This window comes from Sebastes fasciatus, chromosome 16 (assembly GCF_043250625.1).
Source record: "Sebastes fasciatus isolate fSebFas1 chromosome 16, fSebFas1.pri, whole genome shotgun sequence".
NCBI lineage: Eukaryota > Metazoa > Chordata > Actinopteri > Perciformes > Sebastidae > Sebastes > Sebastes fasciatus.
In genome coordinates, this window is record NC_133810.1 from 17,923,073 (window position 1) to 17,939,175 (window position 16,103).

General features: G+C 37.8%; 2 protein-coding genes and 1 non-coding gene across 3 annotated transcripts; all 3 read right to left on the reverse strand.

Annotated features, from left to right (window-relative positions):
• Positions 1–3,962: 3,962 nt before the first annotated feature.
• On the reverse strand, positions 3,963–7,596 carry rpl23a (ribosomal protein L23a). Its single transcript, XM_074611692.1, has 5 exons — positions 7,451–7,596; positions 5,640–5,820; positions 5,185–5,361; positions 4,252–4,321; positions 3,963–4,025 (listed from the first exon to the last, which is right to left on the reverse strand). Exons 1-5 carry the CDS (start codon positions 7,518–7,520, stop codon positions 4,011–4,013), a joined length of 513 nt encoding a protein of 170 aa, XP_074467793.1. The 5' UTR covers positions 7,521–7,596; the 3' UTR covers positions 3,963–4,010.
• On the reverse strand, positions 5,520–5,591 carry LOC141753537 (small nucleolar RNA Z17). Its single transcript, XR_012590498.1, has one exon. It is a non-coding gene; the product is annotated as a small nucleolar RNA Z17 (small nucleolar RNA).
• A 988-nt stretch (positions 7,597–8,584) lies between the features above and the next one.
• ddx52 (DEAD (Asp-Glu-Ala-Asp) box polypeptide 52) lies at positions 8,585–15,735 on the reverse strand. The gene is made up of 15 exons (XM_074610927.1): positions 15,550–15,735; positions 15,026–15,284; positions 14,133–14,251; positions 13,800–13,985; positions 13,566–13,709; positions 13,213–13,324; positions 13,054–13,126; positions 11,772–11,975; positions 11,595–11,685; positions 11,348–11,470; positions 11,099–11,249; positions 9,998–10,073; positions 9,745–9,816; positions 9,008–9,313; positions 8,585–8,778 (listed from the first exon to the last, which is right to left on the reverse strand). Exons 1-15 carry the CDS (start codon positions 15,634–15,636, stop codon positions 8,742–8,744), a joined length of 2,040 nt encoding a protein of 679 aa, XP_074467028.1. The 5' UTR covers positions 15,637–15,735; the 3' UTR covers positions 8,585–8,741.
• Positions 15,736–16,103: the final 368 nt, after the last annotated feature.

A 16,103-nucleotide genomic window follows, 5' to 3' on the forward strand; every position in this document is an offset into this window, starting at 1 on the left:
GTAACATTCAGCTAAGTGGTCTGCAATTGCTGTTATGTAATTTTTTCGACATTCTTTATGACTTTTTAAAATGTTTTCGACATACTATACGATGACTTTTTTTCGAGATACTAAACTGATGACTATTTTTTCGATGTACTATACTATGGCTTTTTATTTTTTTTCGTCAAACTATACTAGGATTTTTTTTTCAACATACTATGCTATGAATTATTTTATTTTTTTGACATAATATACTATGACCGTTTTTCGAGATACCATACTATGACTTTTATCCAACATACAAAACCATGAATTTTTTTTTGACATACTATAATTCTTTTTTTGACATACTATGCTGACTCTTTCCGACATACTATACCATCACTTTTTCATGACTTTTTTCAACATACTATCAGAATCTTTTAGGAAATTGTTTCACCTGAGAAGATTCAGACAAATCTAACATCTGCTGCGGAGTGTCTTACAGAGGCTGTAGCTACTGGTATCAGTATCTGCCTCATTAAAAGAAGTATAAAGGACAAAGGATGGGTCACCTTTGCAACTGTAACTACAATACATTGGTTACCAGCTAAATGATGGACAAACTTGTACTGAAACACGTTTGTAAAGACAGTTGGAAATGCTGAGCGTTTGTTTCAGAGGACTGCTGCAAGAATGTCTTGAACTGAGCTGTAAGGCTCTGCAGGAGTGGCTTCACAACAAGGGAGCAGGATGACCAGAGCAGCATCACAGGAGACGTGAGGGAAAAGATGGGTTTTAATTCAACAGATCTTACATAACTAAGCTGCTGGTGGAGCATCTACACAGAAACATTTAGACTTGTAAGGTTATAGAACAAATTCCTCCTGACTCACAGTATGCATTTGCCTTCTAGCTAATCAACTTTACAGTGATAGTCTGACCTTTTTTTTTCTTCAATATTCTATGCTATGATTTGATTTTTTTCAACTTTTTTCGACGAACATACTATGACTTTTTACATAGTATACTATGACTTTTTATAACTTTTTCTAGCATAGTATACAATTCTTTCGACGTACCATACTATGACTTTTATGACTTTTTAATAACATACTATACTATGACTTTTTTGACATACTATACAATGACTTTTTAGACATGGTATACATGGTAACTTTTTTCGGCATAAGTCATGAAAAAGTCATAGTATTTCGAAAAAGTCATAGCATAGTGTGTTGAAAAAAAAGTCTTAGTATGTCGAAAAGTCGTAGTATAGTAGGTTGAAAAAAAGTCATAAAAAAGTCATTGTATAGTGAGTCGAAAAAAAGTCATAGTATAGTAGAAGGCTGAGATAATCTTATTCCCATTTTAACTCAATGGTCTAGGATCATTTTTTCCTGAAGATGATTCGGGGAAATGAATACCAGTCTAGTAGGAATTCATATGGCAAATCATTTTGTGTCACACACAAAGGGCATGTCTTGTAAGTAAACTTGTTTAATTCTGAACATTTGCTTACACCCAATATGCAGTAGTTGACCGTATGTTCAACAGCATATTCAAGTAATGAACAACTGCAACAGCTTGCAGTAAGGGTTATCATTCAACAGTGGACCAAGTGACAAGAAAGTTCAATAAAAAAAAGAGCTCAACATTTTCTGGGATTAGATTTCATTCAATTTCATAATAATAGAACAAAATCTTACAATAATCAAACAAATACATTTGTTGAAAGTGAATAAAAGTAATGTGAAACCAAAAAGAATTACCTCAAAGGCAAACTTGACACAAACTATACAAGACATTCAATTATAATTTGACTCTTTGCTTTCACTGTTCCAAGATCTAATTTTTTTCAGCTTCACTGCTGAATTTTTCAGTTCAGTGGTCTGGATGAGCAACAAGTGGATTCAGTAAAACTGAAAAATTCAGCAATAAAATTGAAAAAAAATGGGCAGCAGAAGATCAATCATGATCTGGTAAAGACAAATTGATTTGATCAAGTGTTGAATAGTTGTATCCTAAGTTTTGCCTTTGGGCTCATTATTTTGGTTTTAAGTTATTTTCATTCACTTTCAATCAAATGTATTTTTATTTGTTTTAATAAAACAAATCTAATCCCATAAAATTTTTCCTCAACCTCGTCTTCTCGAATAGTTGATTCAGCCCACTTAACTTTCAGACTCTCGTCAACACTGTTCCTCATCCATCATGAGGAGAGAAAAATGTCAATTTACTAAACATACACACAAATGTCTATAGCCACACTTATGAGCATGTTTTATAGTTAAAATGTTTAAATGCAAACCACCATATTTACATAGACACGGTCTTCCCCGTGAGTTGGCGCCTCTAACAAATGTGCGTTTAGAAGAAAAACCGATGAGACTCACCTGCAGCAGTGGCACCTGCGCGCGGCCATGACCGGATGTAATCGTTGAGGCGCGGCCAGCCAATCAGACATAAGTTGAGTCGGGCCGCCCTCTGCGGTAGCCCAACACCAATAGAAATAAAAAATATTTTCTAGTATATTATTATTATATGAAAATATTTATTAGAAAAAACACTCAAAATTCTTAATTATCCATGATCTGATGAACAAAAAAAAACAATTTATATTTTTCATTTTTTTAGATGGAAAATTGAACCCTTGAATTTTTAATACTAAGTTTTTTATGACATTTTTATAGCATAGTTATGCGAGTTTTTATATTTTTCACATTTATATGACAAACTATACTAGGAATTATTTTCATGGCATACAATACAATCACTTTACATCACACTTTATTTAATATTCATGACATTTTTATGTCATACGACTTTTTTATAATTTGACATTTTATGGCATACAGTATAGTATGCCATAAAATGTCAAATTATAAAAAAGTCTTTTATTTAGGAAAGAACTGTCTTGCCAATTTAATGTTTTTTGCTTAATTGTTTAACTTATATTTTCACCTTAACTTAACATCGACCCCATGATGTGAAATTCATGTAAATGTTACATGAAACAATTATTTTTCTCAAGTGTGTAAAGCAGTATTTTCTGCATGAATTGCAGGTTTAGCCAATAATACTGTGAGGAGCCATTTTAATTATTAATGTAGAGATTAACAATGATATAAATGTATATACAGCTGACTATTACTTTCCCCAATAGAGATGCAATACAGTCAGTTGTAGTGTTCAGTACAAGGCTCTCAGTTTATTATCCGATTTAATCATTATTCAACACTTCGGCTAGATATTATAACGACTGGGTGTTTGGAGAGTATCATACTATTAATGGGTATATTTTCATGTTATCAGTAAATATCACAATATGAATAATCTCATCAATATTTAAGGCAAGGAACTGTGTTCCACAATTCCAGCGTTGATTGAATCCAAAAAAATAACCAAATAACACCAGGATTATCTATAATAAAACTAAACTTTATGAACTCCTGCATTTCCTCCAGGCTTTCACACCAGATATTTGCAACATTCAGCTAAGTGGTCTGCACTTGCCATTATTCATCCTGTGAATGTAGGAATTAATAAACTTGGTATCGACATGTGTTCCATATCGATCAATCTAAGCATGCTTTTCTAGTAAGTCTAATGTACCAGTTAGTTACCTGTTAGCATTAGCAGTACTTGTACTATAGTTAAAGATTCCAGTTAAACAAACAAGCCCCAATAACGGTATTAAGGAAAAAAGGAAGGATGCTTTCAGACACTTCTGCCAAACATACACTCCTCTGAATTAACTGTGCTTTGTTAATGAAAAGGTTCTTAAAGAAAATGTCACACAATTCACTCGAGACCAAATAGGCTTCTCTACTCCTTTAAAAAATATCAAACTGAATTCCCAGCTGACAAATCTTACATGTCCTGAAAAACATAAACTGTAAATAACTCTGTGGTGGTGATAAAAGCAAAAGCATTTACAGTATGTATGTATGTATATCCATGTGCGAAGACAACTCAATAACACACCGACACTGAATCAGTTGTAGTTTATACAAATATTTATTCTTCCACAAGTCTCTTAAACCAGTTTAGATGATGCCAATCTGTAGAGAAGAAACAGACGTGAATTACACAATGTTCATCAACAGAGTTAATACATCTGTACCTGAGCAATCTGGCATCAGTGGTTCCTTTGAATGCATCATTGACATTCAGACATAAAAAAGTTTACATCACTTGCACAAGATTGACAACTTCTGAAAGCAGCTTTCAAATCTCAAAACACCCCTTTTACCATGTTGAATGATGACTTGATGATTGAAGACTTACCTTGTTTGCAACATCCAACGCATCGTAATCTGGTGCGAGACGAACGTACGCCTTCTTCTCACCGTCAGGCCTGAACAATGAAAGGAAGATTTAAGTAAAATCTATACTATCAAGTTTATATTTACAATGGGAAACCAGCTGTTTGAGAACCTATGTAGACCACATTTTGAACTAAAATGCTAACTAATATTATGTTCAATGTAATGTCACCACAAGACCACATGTAATGTCGTAGATATGATTACAGTGAGCCAATATAACACTTGGAAATTTTACTGTGGTTTATTGTGAAACTGGTAACCATTGCATCCATGACTGTTAGTATTACCATTTCAAATTTTAATTATCATTAAAACCGCGGTTGATTACCGCCTGTGTATTGCAAGCCCAGTGGAACGTTAGAGAGAGCGACTGTGTGTGTGACTGAGTATGAAGTTCTAAAATTAACAGCAATAACATTATAGCTGTGAACGTTGCAGTGTATGTACAGTTTAGGCTATTTGTCGGTGAATAAATGCTACAACTCCTCAAGACCCGAGCTCCCATGTCTTGCTTGCCAGCTGCTGATTAAAAGTGGTTCGCCCCGAAGTTAGCAACAACAACGCCCAGGCTCCCTCTGTATTTAAATGCAACACAGAATCTAGACTGTGTGCGAGAGAGAAATGTTAAATAATAAAACTGCATCAGTGTTTTTTGAACATTTCAGCACATTGTAACAATACCGCCATAACACTGATAACCGGGATCATTTTGGTCACTATAATTGCGATATGCAATTTTCATACCGTCTCATCTGTAATACCACTGTTCTGGCTTGAATTATGAACTTTATATTAAAAAGAAGTGCACAATTGTGTCATCAGTCCAGTAATGCAGTTTCCAGCCAGACAACATGAAACAGGCATGCATCTCGGCCTGGCTTATGACTCCTACCTGATGAGTGTGTTGACTTTGGCGACGTCGATGTCGTACAGCTTCTTGACCGCGTGTTTAATCTGGTGTTTATTTGCCTTGACATCCACAATGAACACAAGTGTGTTGTTGTCCTCAATCTTCTTCATGGCGGACTCTGTTGTCAAGGGGAACTTGATGATGGCATAGTGATCCAACCTGCAGGAGATACACACATTAGGCCATTAAACCCCAAAGCCATCACACTTTTCTGGTCCACAGTCTACAAAACAGAGCTGTTAATATCTACAAGTATATTACATAACATACACACATGTGCCTTTGCTTATTGATCTCATATAAAAATGTTTTAGTTGGGTGCATCAGTAGTTTATAAAGCTGGAATCATGTTTTTTCATACTTTGATCGCATTTACCATCATATGCACCAAGTTTAATTGCTCCATTTTTCAGCAGCAAGCAGTCACTGTAACTCACTTGTTCCTGCGAGGAGCACTCTTGCGGGGATACTTGGGCTGCCTGCGCAGACGGAGGGTTTTAGGGCGACGGAAGGTGGGAGAAGTCCTGATTTTCTTCTTCCTCTGGCTGTGGACGCCCTTGAGCACAGCCTTTTTGGCCTTCAAAGCCTTTGACTTGGCCTCAGTCTTGGCCGGGACAGCTTAAATAGGGAAATAACATTTTATTAGTCTTTTGGACAGCTGTTCATGCTCATTCAGTTTGTAATTTCATAAATAAACCACAAGACATGTGGTCAATTCGGGAGACCTCAAGTCTCATACCATTTCAACAGTCTATTCCATTAAAACGAGTCCTACGGTTTATAGCTGATCAGAGTTTGCTAATCCATTTCAGTGTCATCAGGTAAAGCTACATTTACAAGCCAAGAAATTAAAGATTATTTTTATATTTTTCAGTTCAGTGATTCAGTGTCCTGTTGTACTGCAGTACAGCCTGGCTCAGTAGTATATTTGTAAAACTTAAAACTAAACTTTATAGCCAAATCAAAATCTGCGCGAAGATCATTGGCCAACCTGTGACACCCTCCTTTCAAGCAGCTCACAACAAGAGTATGCTCAGGCTTGCCAACAGCATCTCTTCTGATCCCTTACACGTTTTAAATAGGGAATATCAACTTCTGCCCTCCAAGAGGCGATTTAGAGTCCCTCTATTTAACCGCATCAGGCTAAAGAACACTTTTGTCCATCGGTCCATCTTGTCGCTAAATAGTTAATGTGCTGCTAAAGATATGTAAATCCAGAAGACAGATGGTAATTTTTGTAATTGGGATGTTTTGTTTTTTGTCTGATGGGTCTTACTTGTCTGTCTGTCTATGGTAACAGTGTGTATTGTATGTGTACTTTTTCTCAAACTGAGCTGCCTATGGATGCAAAATGAATTTCAGTGCAAACTGACAAAGTATCATAAAACAATCTTCACTTCAGTATGAAGCTACAGATGACATCCTGTCTGCCTTAAATGGATGAGTGGTGTCATTAAACCACTAAAGCACACTTTCCAGGAGAAGTGGCATAGTTTTAAAATTAACTCCGTCACCAATTTATTACAGATTCGTTTCCATATATAGTGACAGTCTGATCTCACTGTTACCTGTTACCTCACCTGTTATCTACACATATGGCCATTTCAACCCTCCTTCAGCGCTTGAACATACCCAACCTGCATGTATTCTACCAAAGATCACATATTACACTCTTCCTCCACTGACATACATGATTAGGGAAACGTCAAACACCCTGCAGGATTTTACGTTACAAAACAACTATGATCTACAAAAGTTTAAGACATTATATATGAAGTTTTCTTGTAACACAACAGCTTCTTAAACTGCTAACTATCACGTGTAGCTAATGATCAACGTTACAGTCACCACTAAGGTGCAGCAAGTGCTAACATCACTAAACACACAAGCATATCCAGTAACAACTGTGGGTACTGAGCCATATTAACGTTAACTAGCTAACACGTGTCCATAATATAGACTGTAAAGAGTACCCAGGACAGAGTAATGGCTGTAAATAGACAACGTGTGTGAGCGGCGTCAGGGCTACCATGCTAATATTAGCTTAGCATCACGTTCTGGGATACATGCCGGGGAGATACAGTATCTACGTTATCTACATAGTTACACAGTTGACAGCAATATCCTGACATTATTTAAACCACTACCAGTTCATCCTTCCATTTCGGACACACCTGACGGACCAAATGTGCGATATAAAGTGTAAAATTGTACAAATTATTCACTGAAAATCATTAGATTGACGAACCTTCCTTCTTCACCTTCGGTGCCATGTTGAGAAAGGAAGAAAGATTGGGGTTTCCTGCAGTATAATGCATGGGCGAGATCTCACAGCAGAAGTATCGCGATAGTTTGGAAAGCTGAACTCCTATGTATCCACCCTAACCCAGAATGAGGCCCAGTTTTAGTTTATTGTCATATGTATTAAAGATAGATAAATATATTAACTATTTGTAGATCAATCAAATTTGGAGTGATAATCTTTTGTTTTCGGTGGTGGGGTGACCATTTTATAAATACATTTTCCTTTGTTTTAAAGGTAATGATAAAAAGGTACTTTCTTTGAACAAACAGTTTTTTTTGGAAACTGTTTTGGTTGGAAATTGCTTTGAATACTTTTTCCAAGAGCCAATTGAATATTTGTTATGGTACAACAAGAAGGCTGTGAAAGCTTATACTGTATTTGTTAGATATGGCACTGTAGTACATTATATGCACACAATGTATTGTTTTTACCCTTTTAAAAGAGTGAACCATCATGAGCTTTAAACAGGATTATATGGCTATACTATAATGATTAACATTAAATATAAGTAGTTTAAAATTGAGTCCTGCTTCTGCTGCTGAGTTAAAACTTGTTTTACTTTCCCCACACCCAAGTTAGACATAACAAGGTAACATTTTGCAATAAGAAAAAAGCTAAAAAAAACAAAACTAAAAAGAAATCATTACGGGCATTTTCTTAATCCATGACAGATATAATGTAGGTATGAATAAACTGTATCAGTTAGCTGCAAAATCATCCAAGTAACTTTCATTCCGCCAACATATGAAGTAGAATTGACCTTTCAATAGTCTGAATATTACTCTTATCAGGTCAATTGGGGTGTGGAAGGTGATATTGTGGTTAAGTAATTGAGTATTAAAAATCTTACGGGAAATTGTTTCTGCATCTCTCTTACAACTACATTTTTATTTAAATTACAAAAAAAATAAATTTGAAATGTATTGCCCTTGAACAAGAGTAGCTTTGTAGTTGAATGTAATCATTCAATCACTTATTTAAGCCTTTATTTCTCTTGACGAATGTTAAAATATTCAGTCAATGTCACAAGTAGCAGGTGAGCAAATGTAACCGAAATGGAAACAAAAAAAACACAAATATATATACAAGCTGTTTATTTTATACTCTGATAATACAAATCACAAATGTGAAAATTAGCAGAAATCAGAAAGCAAGATGTAAAAATATATATATATATATATATATATATATATATTCCACGTCCATCTTCATATCAGTCTTGTAACGCTCTCCTCTATTCCTCTTGTGGCTTATTTTTCTTCCCCTTTTTCCTGGTGGACAGAGTTGAAAAAAATAAAGAAAATTGTGTCATGTCATATCTCATAAAAAGTCAGCTGTTATGGCATAAAACTGATCTAGTTAGACAATGAGACCTTATGTATTAGCAACATTTGTTTGGTTTTGGTTTACAGACCGTTTATTGCATTATCATATATGAATACATGAGTTTTTGGATATTAACTGTACAGGAAAGTCTCCCCACAAACACACCGTCCTTACTTTTTTAACTTAGCTCCAGAGGAGTTTGATCCTGTCGTCTGAGACGTCTTCTTGGGCTTTTCTCTTCCCCCTTCTTTCCGTGTTTTATTTCTTTTCAGCTCCTGTCCTTTCGTCTTCTTTTCCCTTTTCTGCTGCTGCACTGCTGTTTGAGATCCGCTTTCTCCTTTCTGCTCTCCGCCCGTTGCCTGCTTCTCTCCTTCCTGTCCGTTATTTGGTGCTTTGCCTTTTTTCTTCATTAAGAAGCGAGGAGTTGTGCAAATGGTGCTTCTCTTAGGAGGTCTCTTCTCAAGTCTCCGCTTCACTTTGCTAAACACAGACAAATACAGATGAACTACTACAACCATATTACCAAAACTGATCCATTTAGCAGGAAATACAGTGAAAATTACTACATTTACATGCACACTAATATTCCACTATTATTCCTAATAAATATGACAATATTCTGAATTTGATATGATACAGAATATCCAAACGGAATATGCTGTATTAGGCTTTTTTCTGAAAGGAGAATTTTCCGATTAAGACGTGGGTTAATCGGAGTATGCACGGCTACATGCGAACAGGAATATTAGTGTAATATTCTTTTTCATTAACCATGTAAACAGCTTAGCAGCAATATTGTCTTTTTCGGAATAAGGGAAAAAAACAGAATATTTAGTTCATGTAATCGTAGTTACTGTCTTTAAATGTATTGGTTATTGTGGAACTTCATTATCATCATCCATCTCCTTTACCTGTGTATCTTCTTGAAGCCAATCATGTAGTCGGGTACAGGACAGCCAGCTTGTTTGATGACATTAGCGATGCTGTTAGAAATAGATGCAGAAGATAAATATATTGAGAGAAATGTGTAAATTGTAGAACACTTCAAATTGGGGAAGCTTGCAATACTGTCTGTTTTTCCTTTGTATGCTGCTATTGTCCTGCACCTGTTCCCTACTGGGGTTGGAAGCAAAGGAAGTCAGTTTACAATGCGTATCCACGTACCTGCGCAGCAGTGGCTTGTCATTTTCTGTGAAGAAGGTGATGGCCTTCCCTTGATGTCCAGCTCTACCAGTCCGACCTGAGGAGCAGCAAACAGAACGATATATGAGGGAACCGATGAGCAGGCAAGGAGACAAAGAGGAGAAATGCGTGAGAAGAGACAACACAGGTTTAAGGCTGCAAACCAACAAGTTGCAAGAGTCCGGCAAATTTAGTCAAAACCCAAAAGGTATTTAATTTACAATTATATAAAATGAACAAAACAAGCAAATCTTCAGGTTTGTGAAGCTGAGACAAGCAAATGTTTGGTCTTTTTACATAATAAATAATGATTAATCGACATCAAAATATTTTTTGTCCACTAACTAATCAGTTTCAGTCCAATATATGATGATCTTATTGTGAAATGATTGATTATTAGGACTGTCAAAGTTAATATGATAATAACGTGTTAACGCAACTTACTATTTTTTAGGTTGTAGCACACTCAGTTTTAAAGCTAGTGAAGATACTGGTATCATATGAAACTGGAAAACCTAAGGAATCAATTGGTACCAACCATGTCATACTAGCGTGTTGCTAAATAATGCTCCAAACTTAGACTAGATGTTGGCGAGGAAAAACTGCCATGGCCATTTTCAAAGGGGTCCCTTGACCTCTAACCTCAAGATATGTGAATGAAAATGGGTTCTATGAGTACCCACAAGTCTCCCCTTTACAGACATGCCCACTTATTGATAATCACATGCAGTTTTGGGGCAAGTCATAGTCAAGTCAGCACACTGACAGCTGTTGTTGCCTGTTGGGTTTGACTTTGCCATAATTTGAGCATATTTGTTATGCTAAATGCAGTACATGTGAGTTTCTGGACAGTATTGTCATTGTTTTGATTTTCAATAATAAACATATACATTTATTTGCATAAAGCAGCATATTTTTCCACTCCAATGTTGATAAGAGTATTAAATACTTGACAAATCTCACTTTATGGTACATATTGAACAATAAAAAAATAATCGTGATGAATTATGGACAATCATAAGATTAATCGCACTAAATATCTTAATCAATTGACGGCCCTATTGATTATACATAAAAGCTAACCAATTCGGTGGATGTACTCCACAGAGCTGGTGGGGAAGTCGTAGTTCAGCACGAGGTTGACTCCTTTGAAGTCCATTCCTCTGGCGAGCAGAGCTGTGCAGATCAACACCCAAATTTTACCAGACCGGAAACTGTTCACAACGTTGTCTCTCTGAAACAGAAAAGACACAGAGGAGGAGGGTCAATACAGTTGCACTATAGTGACAGAGAAAGGACCCATAACACAGTGTATCAAGTGTTTGTGTGTACCTGCTGCTGTGTGCGGTCTGCGTGGATCACGTCTACATTGATGCCTTCGTACACCAACTCATGGAAAAGCTCCCGTGCTCGGTCTATAGACTGCACAAACACCAGCATGGGAGGCAGGAAACCCTGAAAATGGCAAGGAGGACATCTTTTCATTTAATCCCAGATTGGACAGAAATACAACCTGTATAAATTAAACAAACTCAATTATTTACAAGCTTGAAAAGAAACCTCTCTGGAGTGTCCTTACCTTTTTGATGATGTCCCTCATGGCCACCAGTTTGCCGTTCTCCGTCCCAACAAACAGCAGCTGCTGTTCCACCGTCTCAACTGCCGTATTTCTGAGAAGATGATAAATGAATTTTTCTAATGTAAGAAAAAGATTATATAACTCCATTAAATGTAAGGCATTCAAGTAGATTATTACCTGTGTCCAATGTTGACAGACACCAGGTTGTCGAGGTTCAGACGGCACCACTGCTCTACATCTGGTGTGCAGGTGGCGCTGAAGAAAGCCCTGCGTACCTTTGAACCCGAGCAGGCCAGAAACACTGCGGCGAGCTGCTCCCTGAAGCCTGTCTTACCGCCCTCAAACAGCTTATCGGACTCGTCAACAACCAGCCACTCCACACTGAACACCAACAAAATACAACAATCAATCTCCCATTTTATTCAATATTTTTTTGACAGTTGACAGTGGAGACAGAGACAGGAAACAAGCCAGACTAAAGCATTGCTTCCTTCCATCACTGTAGCTAAGAGTAACATGAGGTAGCTTTGTGATGAATAAAAAGTATTGTTGTCTCTCTGTTGTTGTATGAGGAAAAAATAATCCACACAATCAATTAGAGAGACTTACTAAATTGAATTTGGCTTCAGGACTCTACCATTAAAGGAACAGTGTATTTACGAGTGGGTCCACCTGTATTATTTCTCTCGTGCACGGGCATGCAGGTGGCGATACGCATTCCTGCCAACAGTTTCACACTATTCCACTGATCTACAGGTACCAGCATTGCGCCAAAATATGCTGCAGTGCGCCACAAAAGGCAGTGAAGGAGAAGACTGCAAGCTCGTAACCATGAATTACAATGTAGGATTTCAAATGTAGGTTTTGCAATATCTTTGGTGAGCAAGGAAATGCATCCAACATGTTTGTTAGACATTAAAGTGGAAATGAAAGCCAAGTTAAGCTGGTTTACTTAATGGATTTCTACTCTAATGAACAATTATATAACAAACATGAAAAAATGTCAGCATTTAAATAAAAAAAAAGAAGATCCGTTTTATCTTTCGTGGCAAGAGTGCCACCATGTTGCAGTACTCTAGACTGTGACGTCACGAGATACAACGGTAGAGACCGTGAAAGACGGAGATTGAGGAGACACAAGACAGAAGAAAACAAAAGAGGGGACACTGTTGTATTGCTCCTGGAAGTAAAGATGAGTTTTACAATGTTAAAACCAAGGACAAAACAGTCCATTTCATAAACTACCGCAGTACTACTGGCTAGTGGCACTGAAGGAAATCCATGTCGTAAACCAGCTTAACTCGGTTGACCATTTCATTTCCATTTTAAGGATTCACAAAATTAGTTTTGGTGAGTAACACTGAATATAAGTGTGACTTTTGTTAGATTACAAGAAACCATCACGAGGCCCCTTTAAGAAAAAACAAACAATTTCAGAGAGAAACAAATTCAGTGTTACCTGCTGAGGTCGAGAGCTGGAGGATCCTGCTTGAGAAGGAAGACGAGTCTGTTTGGAGTACTGACGAGTATATCTACACAGAAATGTAGGAGGTAAACAGTGAGCTAAAGGGGCAATTCATATTCTACCTCTTCTGTGAACATTTTTTTTATTTCTTACCGTATTTTTTGCTTGACTGTGGTCCATATTTCTTGGCTGCCAGAGAGGCTTTGTCTATGATGTGAACTCTAAATCCTGCTCCCTCTGACAAGCGGAGCAGCTCTCTGTGGGTCTAAACAATACAGCAAAACTGTAAATGCGATCATTTAACAAAAAACAACGTCAGCAGTAGCTGAAACTCCAACTGTATTCAACAGGGATTAAAACCTGGAAGCTAATGTCTTCACATCTCCTTCCTTGATATCAATAAATATGCTGTATATCATGATATGAAAAACTGGACTGGACAGCTTGATAATGGGAAGTGAAACAACGAGCATAATAGCAAACAGGCCGGTGTGTGTGTTGTGTACCTGGCTGGCCAGTTCTCTGGTCGGAGCGATGACAACAGCTCTGAAGCCCAGGTTGGCCGGCTGCTGCAGGTGGGCGAGTAGCGGGAGACAGAACGCCAAAGTCTTTCCTGATCCTGTGGGAGCGCAGGCCAGGAGCTCCCGACCCTGACCGAGAAACCAGACACACGGAAATCCTCACACTCTGTACGCTATTCACCAACCACTGAATGTGTGTGTGTGTGTGTGTGCACTCACATGCATCATGAGCGGTATCGCCTGCATCTGTACTGGCGTCGGGGAGTTCAGCCCTGCGTCTTTGAGGTTCTGAAGGACATGTGGGTTGAGACGATACTCAGACTGGAGCTCCTCAAATGTGCACACAGGGTCGGGTATGTCGCAGCCGTGCACATTTATACGGTGTTGAGAGCGAATGCGATTCACCTAAAACCCAATAACGATTAAATTATTTTACAGAGGATAAAGTCAGAGTACAAATATAATTTTTACATTTGTTAGAATCACATAAAATCTCATCATCTTTTTCTTGTGCTGTGAGTTGTGCCGTGAGTTGTGCCTGTGGATGAGGACCTTTTCCTGATGAAGATGCTTCAGCCTCTTCAGCGAGGATTTCTCTTTCCCCTCACGCGGCAGGTTTTGGATCTTTCTGTCCGATGAGGAGGTCCAGGTGATGCCGCTTCCGCCACCAGCTTCAGACAGGCAGAAAACAGCAAACAGCAGTGAGTCTCTGACATGAACAGCAACATCAAGTTGGTTTTAAATGTCATCACATAGCACTGTTGATTTGCAAAATTGGACTAATAACAAACAGAGATGTTACAGCTACCTCTGTATAAACAAAATCTCTGAGAGTTGACAAATTTATATCATTTCATATTGTAAAAAAAATGTCATACGACATATCGTCATGTGATTCCAAACCTAGAATCGTAATATTACCAACACAAATATTGAAAAAGTGAAAGAAAAGTTTTTTCAGATACACATTCACACTGTAGTCATTTCAAATCATGTTTAGCAGCCAACTTTCTATTTCTCCAACACTTACTTTGTGGTTTAATATAGCACATCACAGGGCTGCAAGTAATTATCATTTTCATTATTGATTAATCAACCAATTATTTTTAGATTAATCAATTAATCGTTAATATTTTTTTTTAAGTGAAACCCATCATCCTCACAAGCTGGGCCCAGGGGGCATTTTCGCTAACTAAACGACATAACTGATTAATAGTCTATTTTTTTCAGTAGTACAATGCAGATACATTTATGTTTTTGAACTGCTTTACCGGGCTAACTCTCTGTCTCTCTACACCACACTATACAAACATTACACACAATTGGCATGACATTCTTGAACTGTTTTTGTATATCTATCACACAGGTCATGCATATAAAAAATATCTGGAAATTTCAAAATAACCACTAATGTGATCAGCAGCACACAAGCCTCATCCTTTTACCTTCCACCTCCATCTGGTTGCTTTTTTTCTTTTTCTTTTTTGTCCTCACATCTTTCTCTTCATCCATTTGCTTCCTTTTGCCTCCTGCACCAGAATCTCCACTTTCAGATCCCACCTCACATTCCTCTCCATCATCATCATCATCATCATCATCAAGTCTTATAGAACTGCTCTGGGATCCATTGGATGGTCCTGTTCCAAAGTAATCGATCGCGGAGAGAGCATCTGAGTGCGCTTCCCCTTCGTGAGATCTGGCAACCTGTAAAATACGAGTACAATCACTAACAGTGTATAATAATAATCACTTGTGTGACATATTGGCCCACCATTCATCCAATTAAATGCAACATTAAAGCACAAAACCTCCCGAAAATGTAAAAAAAAGACCTGAAAGACCAACACTGACGCACACGTTGACGTTAGAACAAACCGGGTTGAGCCCAAATATATTAAATCGTGGCTCCAGCTGTTACCAGTCACTATTTTTCGGACAGTATATCATCAGCTACACATGTTCAGTTTACCTTAAACCGAGCGGCGTCTTGACCAAACCTCTTCAGGTCAAATTTAGCTCCAGCTCCGAGTTTCCGAAACAAGTCGAAGGCGTCCATTCCTGCAGCAGCAGCGTGGTGTGTCCTAGTGAGGTGTCGGTCACGAACGAGCCGGCTCAAAGAGCCGACTCTTTTAAGTGAACGATAAGAGCCGGCAACGTCCGAGAGATGTTTTTTTTTCTTTTTCTTTTTTCTTTAATTAATTCAAGGCAGAATAATGGGACCATCTTTTCCGCGCCAAGGGCACTCCATGCACTGACTGTGATTGAATGTTGTGTTCATGACGTCTGTGCGACCAATCAGGTGATGACAGACAAGGATCATACCATCAAGCAAGGAGGGGCGGGCGTGCGTGCCGCGCTGGCGGTCTACAGGTACACAGCAGGAGGGAGAGGAGGAGAGAAAGTGTGATGAGAGTGGGTGCGCGAATAGCAGACAAGATGAGTGACAGTCGGAAACATAGCAGCATGTAAAATTACGGTATTCTGGAAATTATAAGGTTTAGTATAATTATATTGAATAATTTA

Coding starts and splice junctions, on each gene's coding strand:
- rpl23a (XM_074611692.1), bottom strand. CDS start 7,520: ATGCATTATACTGCAGGAAACCCCAATCTTTCTTCCTTTCTCAACATG. Junction 5,821..7,450: donor ACCGAAGGTGAAGAAGGAAG/GTTCGTCAATCT, acceptor TCCCTATTTAAG/CTGTCCCGGCCAAGACTGAG. Junction 4,322..5,184: donor AAAGTCAACACACTCATCAG/GTAGGAGTCATA, acceptor TTCATTGTTCAG/GCCTGACGGTGAGAAGAAGG.
- ddx52 (XM_074610927.1), bottom strand. CDS start 15,636: ATGGACGCCTTCGACTTGTTTCGGAAACTCGGAGCTGGAGCTAAATTT. Junction 13,127..13,212: donor ACAGTCAAGCAAAAAATACG/GTAAGAAATAAA, acceptor ATTTCTGTGTAG/ATATACTCGTCAGTACTCCA. Junction 9,817..9,997: donor GACAAGCCACTGCTGCGCAG/GTACGTGGATAC, acceptor TATTTCTAACAG/CATCGCTAATGTCATCAAAC.